The sequence below is a fragment of the Chrysemys picta genome, chromosome 4, assembly GCF_011386835.1.
Source record: "Chrysemys picta bellii isolate R12L10 chromosome 4, ASM1138683v2, whole genome shotgun sequence".
Taxonomy (NCBI): Eukaryota; Metazoa; Chordata; order Testudines; family Emydidae; genus Chrysemys; species Chrysemys picta.
In genome coordinates, this window is record NC_088794.1 from 39,498,436 (window position 1) to 39,516,383 (window position 17,948).

The 17,948-nt window shown below is 45.1% G+C and overlaps 1 protein-coding gene across 9 annotated transcripts in view; it reads right to left on the reverse strand.

Moving 5' to 3' along the window:
- The window catches only part of OSBPL5 (oxysterol binding protein like 5), a 231,479-nt gene that overhangs the window by 79,065 nt on the left and 134,466 nt on the right, over window positions 1-17,948 (reverse strand). For 8 of the 9 annotated variants that reach the window (XM_042858786.2, XM_065594719.1, XM_042858785.2 and 5 more), the window contains one exon: window positions 7,332-7,405. The exons of the other annotated variant lie outside the window; for it this stretch is intronic. In XM_042858786.2, the coding sequence (XP_042714720.1) occupies window positions 7,332-7,405 (74 nt within the window). The remainder of the gene's footprint in view (window positions 1-7,331; window positions 7,406-17,948) is intronic. 9 annotated transcript variants of the gene reach the window in all.

Sequence of the window (17,948 nt, forward strand, 5' to 3'; positions counted from 1 at the left end):
GCTGTGATCCAATTTGCCAGGGCAATGAAAGACCTGGTGATAGCAAGGGTAGTGACTCTGGGCAACGTGCAGTCAATAGTGGATGGTTTTGCTGAAATGGGATTCCCAAACTGTGGTGGGGCCATAGACGGAACCCATATCCCTATCTTGTCACCGGAGCACCAAGCCACCGACTACGTAAACCGCAAGGGGTACTTTTCAATGCTGCTGCAAGCCCTGGTGGATCACAAGGGACGTTTCACCAACATCAACGTGGGATGGCTGGGAAAGGTACATGATGCTCGCGTCTTCAGGAACTCTGCTCTGTTTCGAAAGCTGGAGGAAGGGACTTTCTTCCCGGACCAGAAAGTGACCATTGGTGATGTTGAAATGCCTATCGTGATCCTTGGGGACCCAGCCTACCCCTTAATGCCATGGCTCATGAAGCCATACACAGGCAGCCTGGACAGGAGTCAGGACCTGTTCAACTACAGGCTGAGCAAGTGCCGAATGGTGGTGGAATGTGCATTTGGACGTTTAAAAGCGCGCTGGCGCAGCTTACTGACTCGCTCAGACCTCAGCGAAAAGAATATCCCCATTGTTATTGCTGCTTGCTGTGCGCTCCACAATATCTGAGAGAGTAAGGGGGAGACCTTTATGGCGGGGTGGGAGGTTGAGGCAACTCGCCTGGCCACTGATTACGCGCAGCCAGACACCAGGGCGGTTAGAGGAGCACAGCAGGGCGCGGTGCGCATCAGAGAAGCTTTGAAAACGAGTTTTGTGACTGGCCAGGCTACTGTGTGAAACTTCTGTTTGTTTCTCCTTGATGAGCCCTCCAAACCCCCCCCCCCGACCCGGTTCACAGTACTTCCCTGTAAACCAACCACCCCACCCCACCCCACCCTCCCCTCCCGCTTGCAGAGGCAATAAAGTCATTGTTTTTTCACATTCATGCATTCTTTATTAGTTCCTTACAGAGGTAGGGGGATAATTGCCAAGGTAGCCTGGGATGGGTGGGGGAGGAGGGATGGAAAAGGACACACTGCATTTTAAAACTTTAAGTCTTATTGAAGGCCAGCCTTCTGATGCTTGGGCGATCATCTGGGGTGGAGTGACTGGGTGGACGGAGGCCCCCCCACCGTGTTCTTGGGCGTCTTGGTGAGGAGGCTATGGAACTTGGGGAGGAGGGCTGTTGGTTACACAGGGGCTGTAGCGGCGGTCTCTGCTCCTGCTGCCTTTCCTGCAACTCAACCATACGCTCGAGCATATCAGTTTGATGCTCCAGCAGACGGAGCATTGCCTCTTGCCGTCTGTCTGCAAGCTGACGCCACCTATCGTCTTCAGCCCGCCACTTGCTCTGTTCATCCCGCGATTCAGCCCGCCACCTCTCCTCTCATTCATATTGGGCTTTTCTCATCTCCGACATTGACTGCCTCCACGCATTCTGCTGTGCTCTATCAGCGTGGGCGGACATCTGCAGCTCCGTGAACATATCGTCCCTCGTCCTACGTTTTCTCTTTCTAATAAATATGCGACCTTGTAATGAAAGAGTGTACCCATTGTTCTCTAAAATGTGTCTTTTTTAACCACCTCTCCCTTCTCCTCCACCAGCTGCAAATGTTTCTCCTTCGCAGAGGCTCGTGAACATTAAATTTTAAAATTTAATTTAAAATTTAATGTTCACGAGCCTCTGCGAAGGAGAAACATTTGCAGCTGGTGGAGGAGAAGGGAGAGGTGGTTAAAAAAGACACATTTTAGAGAACAATGGGTACACTCTTTCATTACAAGGTCGCATATTTCGGCTTGCAGGCAGCCATCGTAGGCCACAGTGTTTTGGCATTTTTAACCTTCTTAACATGCGGGAAAGGTTGCAAACAGCAGCGCATTTCCCATATCAAGGATGAATTGGGTTGTCCATTTAAAATGGGGTTTCAATGTAAAAGGAGGAGCTGCGGTTTCCCGGTTAACATGCGGCACAAACACAAGTAACCCCCCCCCCCCCCCACACACACACACACGATTCTCTGGGATGATCACTTCACCCCTCCCCCCACCGCGTGGTTAACAGCGGGGAACATTTCTGGTCAGAAGAGCAGGAACGGGCGCCTCTGAATGTCCCCTTAATAAAATCACCCCATTTCAACCAGGAGAGCTTTCTGGAGATGTCCCTGGAGGATTTCCGCTCCATCCCCATACACGTTAACAGACTTTTCCAGTAGATGTACTGGCCGCGATTGCCAGGGCAAAGTAATCATTAAACACGCTTGCTTTTTTTTTGTAATGTTTACAAATATTTACAAAGTTACACTCACCAGAGGTCTCCTGTGTGCCCTGAGAGTCTTGGGTGAGTTCGGGGGTTACCGGTTCCAGGTCCAGGGTCACAAACATATCCTGGCTGTTGGGGAAACCGGTTTCTCCGCTTCCTTGCTGCTGTGAGCTACCTACAGTACCTCCATCGTCATCTTCCTCGTTCCCCGAACCGTCTTCCCTGTGTGTTTCTCCAGTGAGAGAGTCATAGCACACGGTTGGGGTAGTGGTGGCTGCACCCCCTAGGATCGCATGCAGCTCCGCGTAGTAGCGGCAAGTTTGCGGCTCTGCCCCGGACCTTCCGTTTGCTTCTCTGGCTTTGTGGTAAGCTTGCCGTAGCTCCTTAATTTTCACGCGGCACTGCTGTGTGTCCCTGTTATGGCCTCGGTCCTTCATGGCCTTGGAGATCTTTTCTAATACTTTTCCATTTCTTTTACTGCTACGGAGTTCAGCTATCACTGCTTCATCTCCCCAAATGGCGAGCAGATCTCGTACCTCCCGTTCGGTCCATGCTGGAGCTCTTTTGCGATCCTGGGAGGACTCCTTCACGGTTACCTGTGCTGATGAGCTCTGCATGGTCACCTGTGCTCTCCACGCTGGGCAAACAGGAAATGAAATTCAAACCTTCGCGGGTCTTTTCCTGTCTACCTGGTCAGTGCATCTGAGTTGAGAGTGCTGTCCAGAGCGGTCACAATGAAGCACTGTGGGATAGCTCCCGGAGGCCAATAACGTCGAATTCCGTCCACACTACCCCAATTCCGAGCCGCAAAGGCCGGTTTTATCGCTAATCCCCTCGTCAGAGGTGGTGTAAAGAAACCGGTTTAAAGGACCCTTTAAATCGAAAGAAAGGGCTTCGTTGTGTGGACGTGTCCAGGCTTAATTCGGTTTAACGCTGCTAAAGTCGACCTAAACCCGTAGTGTAGACCAGGCCTCAGTTAAAGTCATAGGAACAAAGCAAGCCCAGATCAGCAGTGGCTGAAAAGCATGACCATCTGAGTGCTGACCATAGCCTATGTTAACGTGGTCTCAGGGCAGCTCCAAACAGACAGGTGTCCACATCAGATTTGTGCTCACTGGGTGGCCAACTCAGAGAGGCAAAGGATTGGAGATGGAATCTAACTCCTAGAGAATGCACTTTTGCGACAATCGAGAGGCACAATTGTGGGGCAGCTGGAGAAGCTTGCTTGCCGCAGTACCCGTTCCACTGGCCTGCCTACAATGCTGTCAGGCTGGCACTTTTCACCAGCAGGGAATTCACTTTAAATAAAAAGGAATTAACAAGCTCCTTTCTTGAGCTACCATGCCCCAGCAGGGGTGTGCTCTGGCAAATCCCAACACTGGTATACAGCAACAGCTCCTTTCTACACCATGTCCAGCCCTTCTCTTTTATCCAGAAAGGCAGACAAGCAGCTGCCCAATGTGGATCCAGACATTCATTCGCTGGCAGGCAACTTTAGTTCAAAAAGGCTGGGGGGCTGCTACTAAAAGTTATTGTTTGAGACCCATTGTGAAGTCTCAAGACTTGTCATAAACTGCTTTGAACACTATTTTAACCTCATTTCTAAACTTCCCCAGACATCCTGTTCATGCATTCAGCCCTTGGGAAGAGCTGAGGAACTGATCCGAATGGCTGATGAGGACTGACACTTCAGGTGTGTATTTTATCATCAGGGTCGGCTCTGGCTTTTTGGCCGCCCCAAGCAAAAACAAAACAAAACAAAACCTGTGGCGCGGCCAGAGCCCGGGTGCAGGGGGACCGGCTAGCAGGGGGCGGGAGCAGGTGGGAGAGAGAGAGAGAGAGAAAGGGGGCGGCCAGGGCTACAGCGGGGCGCTGCCACGCGGCCCCTCGTGCCGCGCCACCTGCCGGGAGGGCTCCGCTCCGGTCAGCGGGGAGGGAAGGACAAGGACTGCCCTGCTGGGCTTGCTGCAGGGCACTCCTGTCCTCCGCGCCGCCACCCCCTACAGGGTGGCCGGAGTGGAACAAAAACAAAAACAAACAAACAAATGGCCGTGCCGTCCTAGAATTGGGCGGAATGGCACCTCATTCAATCTGCCGCCCCAAGCACCAGCTTGCTCGGCTGGTGCCTGGAGCCGGCCCTGTTTATCATGATTGCAATGGTCAGAAAATATCAGCACGTCTCACATCTACAAACCTGGTTCAATTTGCCCCCTCTGACCAATAGGGTTGCCCAAGGGATACATTTGGCTTATTGTCTGTCTCTCTACTCCCATCCCAACTCCCCTCTATTTGTGTTTATTTAGTATAGTCACTGTAAATCCATGAAAATTACAATTTGGGTTCTAAAAAAAGTGTTTTCTTCTCTATCTATTGCTGATCCAAATATGACCTAATTAAATAAGCTCTCTTTGACTCACCATAGATAGAAGCACTATTTTAAATGTAAATATAAAAGAGATGCCTGTTCCCAGCTCTAGGCTCTTTGACAATTAAGAGCTACAATTCATTTGACACATAGTTTCTAAACAACGCAACATAGACATCTTGGTAATGGACATGGATGGAGTGTTGAATTCATTCAGGAAAATGAGAAAAGACACCATATCACCTGTGGGTGAACACTTTTCACAAAAGCAATCACTCTATATCTGACCTATCAGTCCTCATCCTCAAAGGAAACCTGCACAACAATTTCAAAAGACGGGCCTGGGAGCTTAAATTCATAACTTTGCTAGACATTAAAAATCATGAACTGAATAGAGAGACTAGATTTATTGCTTATGACAACAATCTATAACTCACTACCACCCCCGCAGCTGCCTTTTCCCTCTCTGTCTAGAGGGACATTAACAGACCACCTCACCTTTAATGGTCCCTTGAAATATGTGTTAACGAGTTATGTTAATCTGTTCCAACTTGTATTTAACTGTGACACATGGAGTACATTTCCCAGACCTGAAGAAGAGCACTGTGTAAACTCAAAAGTGTCTCTTTCTCATCAACAGAAGTTGACCTAATAAAAGATAATACCTCATCCACCTTGTCTCTCTTAGTAATGGAGAGTCAGTCTGCTTACATCATTTAGGTAGGAAATGAAACAGGAAACTAACTACATCTTTCCAGGTCTAGCATGTTCAATCACCAATTTCCAATACTGGGGGATGAGCAGAGGTGGCCAGGTTTTGATTGTCACAAACTCTCAGCATCTAAGTTATGGGGGCCCAGATGCACTTCAAAGGAGTTCTCTCTGTGTGGGTGAAGGAATTCACCTGCCTACCTCCCAGTGCAGGATCAGGGCCCTGGTTTGGCAAAAGCAGAACCAGGCCTGGGTCTGAACTAGGTTCCATGTCATCTCAGCCTCCAAAGCTGCAGGAAGGGGCTGGATAAGGTTTCAGTTTTGCCTCATCTCTATCTAATTATTAGGTGATAAATGCCCCTAACAGCATATAGGAAAGAATAACCAATCAAAAGTCTGCTTGATAAACAGCGAAAGCCCTTCTGGGTGTCTGAGTGCTCTGCAGCCTTCACCCCTTACCTAGACACACCTATAGGAACATAAATCAGAAAGCAAGCACTCAACCTGGAAATATACAGCAGAGCAATACTCAAATCCCTGCAACATCAATAAATGCATTTCAATGGGGGGGGGAAAGCACAGGAATGTAACTGAGAAATCAAACTCTGATTTACATGCCATTCTGTTGCCCATTATCTGTAGGCCAGTCCCTTGACTAGCATGAGTGGCCTAACCACAGATAAAAATCAGCTAAGTCTCCCCACCACTTTCCTAAATCACGGGTTTAATATCAGTCTGGTTGAGTCTCCAAGACGACTGGGATTAAAGAGGGCCCTGGGTTCAGATCGTAGCTATCAGGTGACTGTGGACAAATCACTGGACCTCTTTTTTGCACTGTCAAGCTAACTGGGAGCCTGGGTTCAAATTAGGAACTCAGCTGAAAAACAGAGGTTGGACTGGATCTCAGCTTGTCTAGTTACAGCAACAGGGTATACACATGCACACAAAGCCATTTTGTACTAAGAAAGGTTACTGTCCCCAGTGCTTTTCTAGAACAGCATCTCTCCCTGCTGCTTCTTGATCAGGATTCCACTGTGGAAGTGTTTACAGTCTTCTGCCCACACTTATAGGGGAGTCACAAGCCCTGGGCAAACCAAATGCATTTAAAGATACACGAAAGTGTGCTCTGTATGATAGGAAATCACTTCAACCTCCAGCTGTTTCCTTTGTGCTGTATTTCAATTTCAGATGAAAAACTTTATTTCATTTTAGAGCTTCATATCTGAATATATTAAGTTAGAAACAGAAGCCTCTTAATAATTTTATGTCTAGCTATTCTTCGGAAACAAATTAAACCAAAATCCCATGTCCCAGTTTCAAATCTAGATCCAGGTTCACAGGTTGATCCTATAGCTACATTGAGTCAATTTTTTAGATTTGGATCCTGATTTTGAACTCCAAATTCAGGAGCGTTCAGATCCGGGTTTTCAGCTTGGCTTATGATACAGATGCAATGTTTTGATCTGGGATTTTGGCTCTTATTAATTATTTGTACTGCACTAATGCCCAGAGGTTCCATTGTGGTGGATGCTGTACAACATAATAAAAGCCTCAGCTCCCAACAACTAAGCTTTAGGCTCTCCTCCCTGAACAGAAACATTGTTTCAGGGGATGCCTCTTAAATAGCAACCTTATAGCGATCATTATTAATATCTACATTATAGTAGCCCCCTTGCCCCTCCAAGACCCCAAACAATCATGGTCCTATTGTGCTAGGTGCTGTACAGGCATACGAGAAGGCGTTGATTCATCTGTATACTTCTAAGCATGCTCTCTTTCATATACGGTGACCAGACAGCAAATGTGAAAAATCAGGACAGGGGGTGGGGTAATAGGAGCCTATATAAGAAAAAGACCCAAAAATCGGGACATCTGGTCACCCTACTTTCATATCACACACATGCACACAGCATTACTGTATGTACTGCCAAAGATGCTCTCTGAAGGAGTTTAAAAATAACCCACACTGTGAAGAGATGCAAATGAGACTAAGAACAAGCCCCACAATACCTTACTAATGGAGACTGGAGTCTGTGGAACCTCATCCTTCAGTGCTGACAGGCTGTTTCCTTCCATGTCTTTTCCTGCAACAGAGCAGTATAAACAAGAAACTGAGAATTTCTGTGGAAAGTCATGGCAATTACTCTAAAAAGACCTCTGCTAACAGAGAGCAGGAGAAATTGTCATAGGTGATAGACACAGTAGGGCAGCTCCAGGAAGACAGTGCTGCTTTAAATAACCTAGTCCATATGTAAATTAACTTCAGAAAACATGTTACAGTTTTGCTGTAAGAGTTTCAGATAACAAAGGGCACTATTTAAAATGTTTGGTCTTTTCAATTGTTACTATTTAAATACTACATCCAAAAAACACTAAAAAATGAGTGTTAAGGTTGCAAAGTCAAGAGCTCAGAGTAAGAAAGCCAGAATTAAGGCTGCCAGTGCACTCTTAATTTGGCCCCCCTATTCATTAGGAGATGGTCTTTAACTACATGTTCACATACTATTTTTCCACTGGCCTTCTGCCTCATTTAGTGCACAAAATGAGCCCCTGGTGAATTAAGAAGAAGCTTTTCAATATTTTGTTGTATCCTCCTTGCTCAATGCATGGCCCCATACCTAAATGTATTTGACAGTGTACATTCTTTTCAACAAATATTAACCATAATTATAAAATCTTATAGAACAAGAACTGTATCTAGATGTAATTAAACAATGAAACAATAAAAGATTACAGGTTTTCTGGAATCAACTATTAAGATCCCCTGACCATGAGGTTATTGGATACAATAAGAAATATTAACAATAATAGTTAGCATTTATGTAGGGCTTTATATTTTCAAAGCAGAGTACATGTATATCATACCTGTTGAATATTTTAATGTTATAAAATATGTAATTCTATTCAGGACAATACAATGTTATTATCTACACAAATTCTGTATTTTTGGTAAATTGTAATGATGTCCTTACACTAAAGGAAAACTTATAACCCCTACTGAAAAACCCATTCTATTAGACTAGATTTTTATTTGTCTTGACACTATTCTTTCCCAAGTCCAAAGTAACTTTGTTTTCAAAATTATTAGTGCTTAGGGGTTCACAATGCTTGATACAGTAAATAACCACTAAAACTGTTGGCCAAAACTCAGTGACAATGTATTACCATCAGACGTGTTCATAGAGAAATTTCCAAACGCTATCGCAGTGTAGACAAGTCTCAGAGACACAAAAAACACAGGGGGAAATCCTGGTGCAGCACTATCGAAGTCAATGAGAGTTTTGCCACTAACTTCAATGGGACCAGAATTTCACTTAGAGCATTTAGTGCAGTGGACAGGAAGTCAGGACTTGAAGCTTTATTCTTTGCTCTGCCACAGATATCCTGTGTGACTTTAGGCAAGTCTTATCACCTTAGTGCCTCAGTTCCTCCATCTGAGAAATATGGATAGTACTTGCCTACCTGATGGGGTGCTGTGGATACATTAATTAATGTTTAGGAGAGCTCAGATACCATGGTGATGGAGAATCATAGAAATTGGACAAGTAGTCCTATATAAAGTACCTCTAGTACCATTCTCGGCTTGGGCCAATGAAACAAGAGGTATATTAAATAACTGTACAACTGAATCAAGTACAAACTTGGCATGTCAGTAATAAGTAAAGTCTTAAAAATGCATCTAACAGCCATTTAAGAAGCCAAACGCAATGAGGCAGGCAGAAACTTGTGGAGGAAATTAAGTTTATGACATTTTTTCTGTTAAACTTTCATTATAAAATGGGTGAGAGAACAATCTGTTTGGCTGGCCTGTATTGATAAATAATCAGAGTTGTGATTGTAAAGTCGATAGGATTTCACTGGTCAGTGTTGTTGAGGTTCTGTGTAGAAAACTGCTGATTACAGTCACTGATCAGCAATTCAGAGCCTCATCGCTTTAGTTAATAGTATAAATGCTTCTCAAATTTAATTTTACAATTGCAAAAGGCTCTCTGGACTCAGGATATCACTGAACTGAGCACCTTCAGCTTCCAGCATCATGGTTAAGTGCCCCTGTGAATTCAGACAAGTCCCTATGCTCCTCCTGCTGTGGAGTGCAGAGGAATTGACCTAAAAAAGCAAATGCCTCCAGAGAAGGGAGAGGATAGGGGAGGGGGATTTACCTCCATTTTACACATGGGAAACAGAGACACGGGGAGGTTAAGTGACTTACCCCAGGAAACTAGTGCCACAGCCAGGAACTGAACACAGATCTCAAACTACCAATATAATTCCTTAACCATAAATTCATCCTTCCTCTTAACAATCCTCTTTTCCCTTCAGAAAAGGAGGCCAGAATAGCCACTTCATTCTCTGATGGACCCAGCTGCCTCTGTGCTTAGTTTGTCATGTGCACCACTTTCCTGTCATGTGCCTTTGAGTTCAATATGCTATCATGGAGCAGATCACATCATGCATAATACCACAGATCACAATAAAGCACTAAATTCAAACATAGGAATTAGACAAGGCTGAAGTTGGTTCCTTATTCACAGTTCCTTAGTTGTGGTACTAGCTCCTTATTCAAAGTTCCCAGCTCCTTATTCAAAGGCAGTGTCATGCCATGTCATATTTAGTCATCCATGCAATTCTACCCTTGCATGCAAAATGGCATCCTCCACACAGCATGGCCTCATACATACACTGCGTGCGAGGTCATGTTGTGTGGAGGATGCCATTTTGTCCATGCGATGGAAGGCTGGATGGAGTTGTCCCACAGGCAAAGCTGGTCCTGGGGCATGCAGTGCATGTCTTGCATATAGTGACTACACATCACTGAACAAAGGCCAAAGCAGTTTTAAAATAGAGCACTGCAAGATTAAGTTGTTAGAAATGTTATCAAATTAGTGACTGTGATAAAAATTTAAGTTACGAATTACTTAATTATATATTAATTAAATAATCACATAAGGAGCTGGGTTTTGACTGGCTGTACATGACAAATTAGGTCTCAGGTCACCTCAAGTGACATCTCTGCAACCATCAGACTGTTCTAAAGCTAGGACATACCACTTGCTGACCTTAAAGGAGTGTTGATACTTGGGCCTACAAATTTACCCTAATTGTAAACTCAATTGTAAAAAGTATAGGAAAGTTCACAACATGTTAACATTTGTTACTGCAGGTTAATGTAACAGAAAGTCAAGTTGCTTTCAATAACAAGTGTTATAAACAGGCATAAGAGAACCAGACAGAGAGACTAGATGAGTCCAAACAAAAAGGTCATGCTGATATAATTCAAGGATTATGCTGAATTCAAGGATTATGCTGAAATTCCCAAGGATTATGGAAAAACAGACAATGTGGAACCAGAAATTAATGAACCAATTTTGGTTTGTCGGATATTAGGCCTAATAGGTAGACAAAATAATGAGGGGATGGGCTATTCCATCCATCCTTCCCTCTGTGTGTCCTTAAAGAAAGATTTGGGGAAGAAACAGAGAACAGATGGAGGCGAGTGGAACGAGCTTCACCCTCATGACTGCTACCGTTACCATTTCCTGGAACCCCACGCCTTTGTCATCCTGATCCTGAGAGAGGTCCTGACCAGACCAGGCCAGAGAGAGGGAGCCAGATGACACTGCCACTGCTACCAGCTCCAGCTGAATCTCAAACACCACCTGAGATGAAACGGGATTGGACTTTACCAGCAGCAGCAACAGCTCCCTAGGGTTGCCAACATTGCATTTAAAAAATAAGGGACTGATTTCTTAGCATCCTTGCCACACCCCACCCCACCCCACCCTCCTCCAGATATTATTTATTATTATTGATGATGATAATAATCAGCAGTGCTCACCTACATTTGCCAGGGTTATTTCTTGCTGCTTTTTGCAGCACTCAGCATCTTGTTGTACAGAGATGAAAAAAATAAGGGATGTCTCGTAATAATAATGGACTGTTGGCAATCCTAGCTCAAGCCCCTCTCAACTAACTTCTCTTTTCCCCAAAAGGACGGCGATTACCATCTTTGATACCATCTAAGACAGTGATTCTCAACCAGGGGTACCTGTACCCCCAGGGGTACACAGAAGTCTTCCAGGGGGTACATCAACTCATCTAGATACTTGCCTAGTTTTACAACAGGCTACATAAAAAGCACTAGTGAAGTCAGTACAAACTAAAATTTCATACAGACAATGACTAGTTTATACTGCTCTCTATATTATACACTGAAATGTAATACAATATTTATATTCCAATTGATTTATTTTATAATTATGTTAGAAATGAGAAAGTCAGCAATTTTTCAGTAATAGTGTGCTGTGACACGTGTGTATTTTTATGTCTGATTTTGTAAGCAACTATGTTTTGGGTACACAAGACAAATCAGACTCCTACAGTAGTCTGGAAAAGTTGAGAGCCACGGATCTAAGAGACTGTCAAAGAAGGGCATTTTCCTTCTAAAATGGAAGGGCCCTCCCATTCCCGCTAGGCCCCCATCACCTTATCCCCCAACACTTGCCTCTCATTCCCACCTACTCTTCCACCCCAGTCACCTTCATAGAAAGCATGTGCAGTTTTTCTTAAAAAAAAAAAAAAAAATCATTTCAGAGCTTTCTGAATACTCTGCTGTACTCAGATATTTCCCAACAATAATAAAAAACCCTTTGACAGAGGCAGATTGGCTTGGTGCCTGGGATAGCACTTAGATTAGAGAACCATAACATACCCCGGGAGCCACACAGATCCTGTGACGGAGAAGTTATCTTACAAATAGTTAGCCTCTCTCTGCACATGCACAGTGTAATCCACTGGGTGCGTGAGCCTTCTCAGGCACCTAAGTTAAGAAACGAAACTCTTTCAAACAACATTTTAATTTGATTCCCCCAAAGGGTTTTGGGGGTAACTCTTGAGCACTGGTGCAATGATCTGAACCTTGGTTTGATCACTTTTTGTGCACAAATAAGCATTGCCAGAATGGGTCAACTTTAAGAAAAGTGGTCTCTTCCCCCATCCCCCACCAGGCGCTGTATTTTGGGAAACTTGTCATCAAATGACCCCAAATTCGAATCACTAACAGAGCCCCATGACCCCATGAGACATGCCAAATTTCAAAGCAATTCAAATAACCATGTGGACTTTAGAGCACTTAGAGTTGAGCTTTAAATAGAAAGCAGGTCTTAACTGTAACAATAACAGAGCTATAATTGTGCTATAATTAGATCCATAAATTTAAGAGTACTCTTGGATTCCTTGCTGACGCTAAGTTCTCACATAGCAGCAGCTACAAGTCATGCTTTCTTACCATCTCCAGTTGGCTAGGAGACTCCATCCCATCCTCATGGGCAATGACCCGACCTCAATTATTCATGCCTTTGTCACCTCTCAGCTGGACTACAGCCACATTATAAACTTGGGCATGAAACCTTCAGCATTTGGGAAGCTCCAGCTAGTACAGAACACTGCAGGGCACCTCCTCAGCAACCGAAGCTACCACAAACACATCACATGTATCCTCTGCTCTCTGCAGTTGTTTCCCATTGAATTTCTAAGCAATTTAAAGACCTTGGTTCTTATCTTCAAGGTGCTTGATGGCCTGGGTTCAGGCTATCTAGAAGATTTCCTAAGATGTGGAAGAAATTCCATGGTCAACAGCTCTGCTCCTCAGGCACAATGTAACTCTACAATATAGAATCATAGAATATCAGGGTTGGAAGGGACCTCAGGAGGTCATCTAATCCAACCTCCTGCTCAAAGCAGGACCAATCCCCAACTAAATCATCCCAGCCAGGGCTTTGTCAAGCCTGACCTTAAAAACCTCTAAGGAAGGAGATTCCACCACCTCCCAGAGTAACCCATTCCAATGCTTCACCACCCTCCTAAGTAAAAAAGTTTTTCCTAGTATCCAACCTAAACCTCCCCTACTGCAACTTTTTATAGATTCATAGACTTTAAGGTCAGAAGGGACCATTATGATCATCTGGTCTGACCCCCTGCACGCTGCAGGCCATAAAACCGTCCCCGCCCCTTCCCTGGACTCTGCTGCTGAAGTCCCCAATCCTGTTATTAGTGACCTCAATCGGCAAAGACCCTCCTGCTAGAGATCCCTGCCCCATGCTGCGGAGGAAGGTGAAAAACCTCCAGAGGCTCAGCCAATCTGCCCTGGAGGAAAATTCCTTCCCGACCCCAAATATGGCGATCAGTAAGACCCCGAGCATATAGGCAAGAGTCTCCATCCTGACCCCTTTTAGCCATTATGCTATTTACCTACCATTGCTTGGTTTTCCTTGACAACTATGTTTTACCATTAAACCATTCCCTCCATAAACTTATCTAACTTAATCTTAAAGCCAGACAAGTCCCTCGCCCCCACCGTTTCCCTTGGAAGGCCGTTCCAATATTTCACCCCTCTAACGGTCAGAAACCTTCGTCTAATTTCAAGCCTGAACTTCCCCACGGCCAGTTTATATCCATTCGTTCTCGTATCCACGTTAGTACTAAGCTGGAATAATTCATCTCCCTCCCTTGTATTAATCCCTCTAATATATTTAAAGATAGCAATCATATCCCCCCTCAGCCTTCGCTTTGTCAGACTAAACAACCCAAGCTCCTCTAGTCTCCTTTCATACGACAGGTTTTCCATTCCTCTGATCATCCTAGTGGCCCTTCTCTGCACCCGTTCCAGTTTGAGTTCATCTTTTTTAAACATGGGAGACCAGAACTGCACACAGTACTCCAAATGAGGTCTCACCAGTGCCTTGTACAACGGAAGCAGGACCTCCTTATCCCTACTAGATATACCTCGCCTAATGCATCCCAAGACAGCATTGGCTTTTTTCACCGCCACGTCACACTGTCGACTCATAGTCATCCTGCGGTCTACAAGGACCCCTAGGTCCTTCTCCTCTTCCGTTACTTCTAACCAATGCGTCCCCATCTTGTAACTAAAATTGTTATTGGTCATCCCCAAATGCATCACCTTACACTTTTCACTATTAAATTTCATCCTATTTCTGACACTCCAATTCACAAGCTCATTCAAGTCTCCCTGCAGGATATCCCTATCCTCTTCCGAATTTACAACGCCTCCCACCTTCGTATCATCCGCAAACTTTACCAGCCTACTCCTGCAATCGGTTCCGAGGTCAGTTATAAATAGATTAAATAAAATGGGTCCCAAAACCGAACCTTGGGGAACTCCACTGGTAACCTCCCTCCAACCTGACAATTCACCCTTCAATACGACCCGCTGCATTCTCCCCATTAACCAATTCCTTATCCATCTCTGGATTTTCAAATCGATCCCCATGTTTTTCAGTTTAACCAATAATTCCTCATGGGGTACAGTATCAAACGCTTTACTGAAATCCAGGTATATTAGGTCCACCGCATTTCCCTTATCTAATAAATCCGTTACTTTCTCAAAGAAGGAGATCAGATTCGTTTGGCACGATCTGCCCTTCGTAAAACCATGTTGTAAATTATCGCAATTGCCACTACCCTCCAGGTCCTCAACTAGTTTCTCCTTCAAAATTTTCTCTAACACCTTGCACACTACAGATGTTAAACTAACAGGCCTGTAATTACCCGGATCACTTTTTTTCCCTTTTTTGAAAATAGGAACCACATTAGCTATTCTCCAGTCTAACGGGACCACCCCCGAGTTTACAGATTCATTAAATATCATCGCTAACGGGCCTGCTATTTCCCGCGCCAATTCCTTCAATATTCTCGGATGAAGATCGTCCGGTCCTCCCAACTTAGCCCCATTAAGGCGTTCAAGTTTTGTTTCTACCTCGGATACGGTAATCCCCCATCCCGAACGCCCCTCTGTAATGGTGCTAGTATCCCTAATCCCTTCATTGGCCTCATTAAACACCGACGCAAAATATTCATTGAGATATTGCGCCATGCCTAGATTGTCTTTAATCTCCTCTCCGGCAATAGTCTTCAGCGGTCCCACTTCTTCTTTCTTTGCTTTCTTCCTGTTTATGTGGCTGTAAAACCTCTTACTATTGCTTTTAATTCCCCTCGCTAGGTCCAATTCTACACGGCCTTTGGCCTTTCTCACTCTATCTCTACATTCTCTGACTTCACTTTGGTACATTTCCTTACTGATCCCTCCCCTCTTCCACTCTTTGTACGCTTTCTGTTTTTTCCTAATCGCCCCTTTGAGTCAGTCGCTCATCCAGCTCGGTCTAAATCTCTTGCTTGGTAATCTTTTTCCCTTTTTGGGAATACAGGCCTCCGACAGCTCATGCATTTTTAACTTAAAGTAATCCCAGGCTTCTTCTGCCTTTAAATCCATTAATACGTTTGCCCAATCCACTTCCCTTACCAGTCCCCTTAATTTGTTAAAATTGGCCTTTTTAAAATTATAAACCCTAGTCTTTGACTTAATTCTGTTACTCCTTCCCTGTATTTTAAACCGAATTAGCTCATGATCACTGGAGCCCAAATTGTCCCCTACTACCACTTCCTCAACGAGGTCCTCACTACTTACCAGAATCAAATCTAAAATGGCCTCCCCCCTCGTCGGTTCAGCTACCACTTGATGGAGGAATTGATCAGCAAGCACATCTAGGAACATCTGAGCCCTATTATTGCTACTAGCGTTTGTTCCCCAATCTATTTCCGGGAAGTTAAAGTCCCCCATAATTACACAGTTTCTATTAGTAATTACTTCTCTAAGCACATTAAATAATTCCTTATCCATATCCTGGGTCGATCCCGGCGGTCTATAGCACACTCCAAGCACTATCCCCGGAGAGGCTCTAGAAGTCCTATTACCCATTGTGAGTATTGCCCAGACGGACTCTGTGTTGTCTAATCCATCCACTATTATTTCTTTACAGTTTATTTCACTATTGACATACAATGCCACCCCCCCACCTTTACCTCTGTTCTGGTCTTTCCTAAACAGCGCATACCCCTCCATACCTGTGTTCCAGTCGTGACTGTCATTCCACCACGTTTCCGTTATTCCTACGATATCTGGTTTCAGCTCTTGGACCAGGAGCTCCAATTCCTCCATTTTATTACCTAGGCTTCTGGCATTGGTGTATAGACACCCTAATGTATGTCGTTTAGCCCGTCTCCCATTAGTAGCACTATATGTTGCGGGCCTCCTAGTGTCCGTCCCTCCTGTCCTTCCTATGTCCAATCTCATCTCCTCAGCTATGTCTCCTCTCCTTTTACTCACCTTTTCCATACTGGAATCTGGCGTGGAGATTAACTGTGCATCTCCCAACCGTCTCCCCAAACTTGCTAGTTTAAAGCTCTTTTGATAAGATGAGCCAGCCTCCCTCCCAGAAGTCTATTTCCTTCCCTACTCAGGTGAAGCCCATCCCGCGAGAACAGGTGTCTGTCCCCGAAAGCCTCCCAGTGTCCATACATCCCAAAGCCCTCCTTATAGCACCACTCCCTTAGCCAACTATTTATTCTCACAATCCTATCAGCCCTTTGCTGCCCTTCCCTCGGAACGGGCAGAATCCCACTAAAGATAATCTGAGCCTCTATCTCCTTGAGCGTCTTCCCCAGCCTGGCATAATCTCCCTTGATCCTCTCTAACGAGAACCTAGCCGTATCATTCGTTCCCACATGAAGGATTATCAGGGGGTTCTTACCTGCTCCTTGTAGGATCCTTTTCAACCGCAGGTCCACATCGCGTATCCTTGCGCCCGGTAGACAGCACACCCTTCTGTTCTCCGGGTCCGCCCTGGTCACAGGCCTATCCAATCTCCTCAGTAAAGAGTCTCCAATTACATACACCTGCCGTCGCCTGGCAACAGTGCGATCTAGTAATCTAGTCTCCGATCCCTCTAGTCCTGACCTGTGCCTATTCCTATCTTCCCTTATGCCTTCCTGAATCCTCACGGGGCCCAGAATTGGTGCTGTCTCCATCAACTCCTCCCCCCTCTCTCTTGGACTATTGAGACCATTACTCCTTGTTTTGTCATCTGGTACCACTGAGAATAGTCTAGATCCATCCTCTTTGGAACCCCCTTTCAGGTAGTTGAAAGCAGCTATCAAATCCCCCCTCATTCTTCTCTTCTGCAGACTAAACAATCCCAGTTCCCTCAGCCTCTCCTCATAAGTCATGTGCTCCAGCCCCCTAATCATTTTTGTTCCCCTCCGCTGGACTCTTTCCAAATTTTCCACATCCTTCTTGTAGTGTGGGGCCCAAAACTGGACACAGTACGCCAGATGAGACCTCACCAATGTCAAATAGAGGGGAATGATCACGTCCCTCAATCTGCTGGCAATGTCCCTACTTATACAGCTCGAAATGCTGCTAGCCTTCTTGGCAACAAGGGCACACTGTTGACTCCTAGGTCCTTTTCTGCAGAACTGCTGCCTAGCCATTCGGTCCCTAGTCTGTAGCAGTGCATGGGCCCATCTGTCGCCCTGACATTTCATCTCGGGAGGTATGCTGCCTGCCGGGGGCCCGTATCTGAGACGTTACGGAGGCATTGTCGAGGATTATCCAGCCCTCTGACTACTACCCCATGCTACTCATCCATGTGGGCACAAATGATACTGCGCGGTGTGACACTGAGCGGATCAAGAGTGACTACAGAGCTCTGGGAGTACGGGTGAAGGAGTTTGGAGCGCAGGTGGTATTCTCTTCGATTCTTCCTGTCAAAG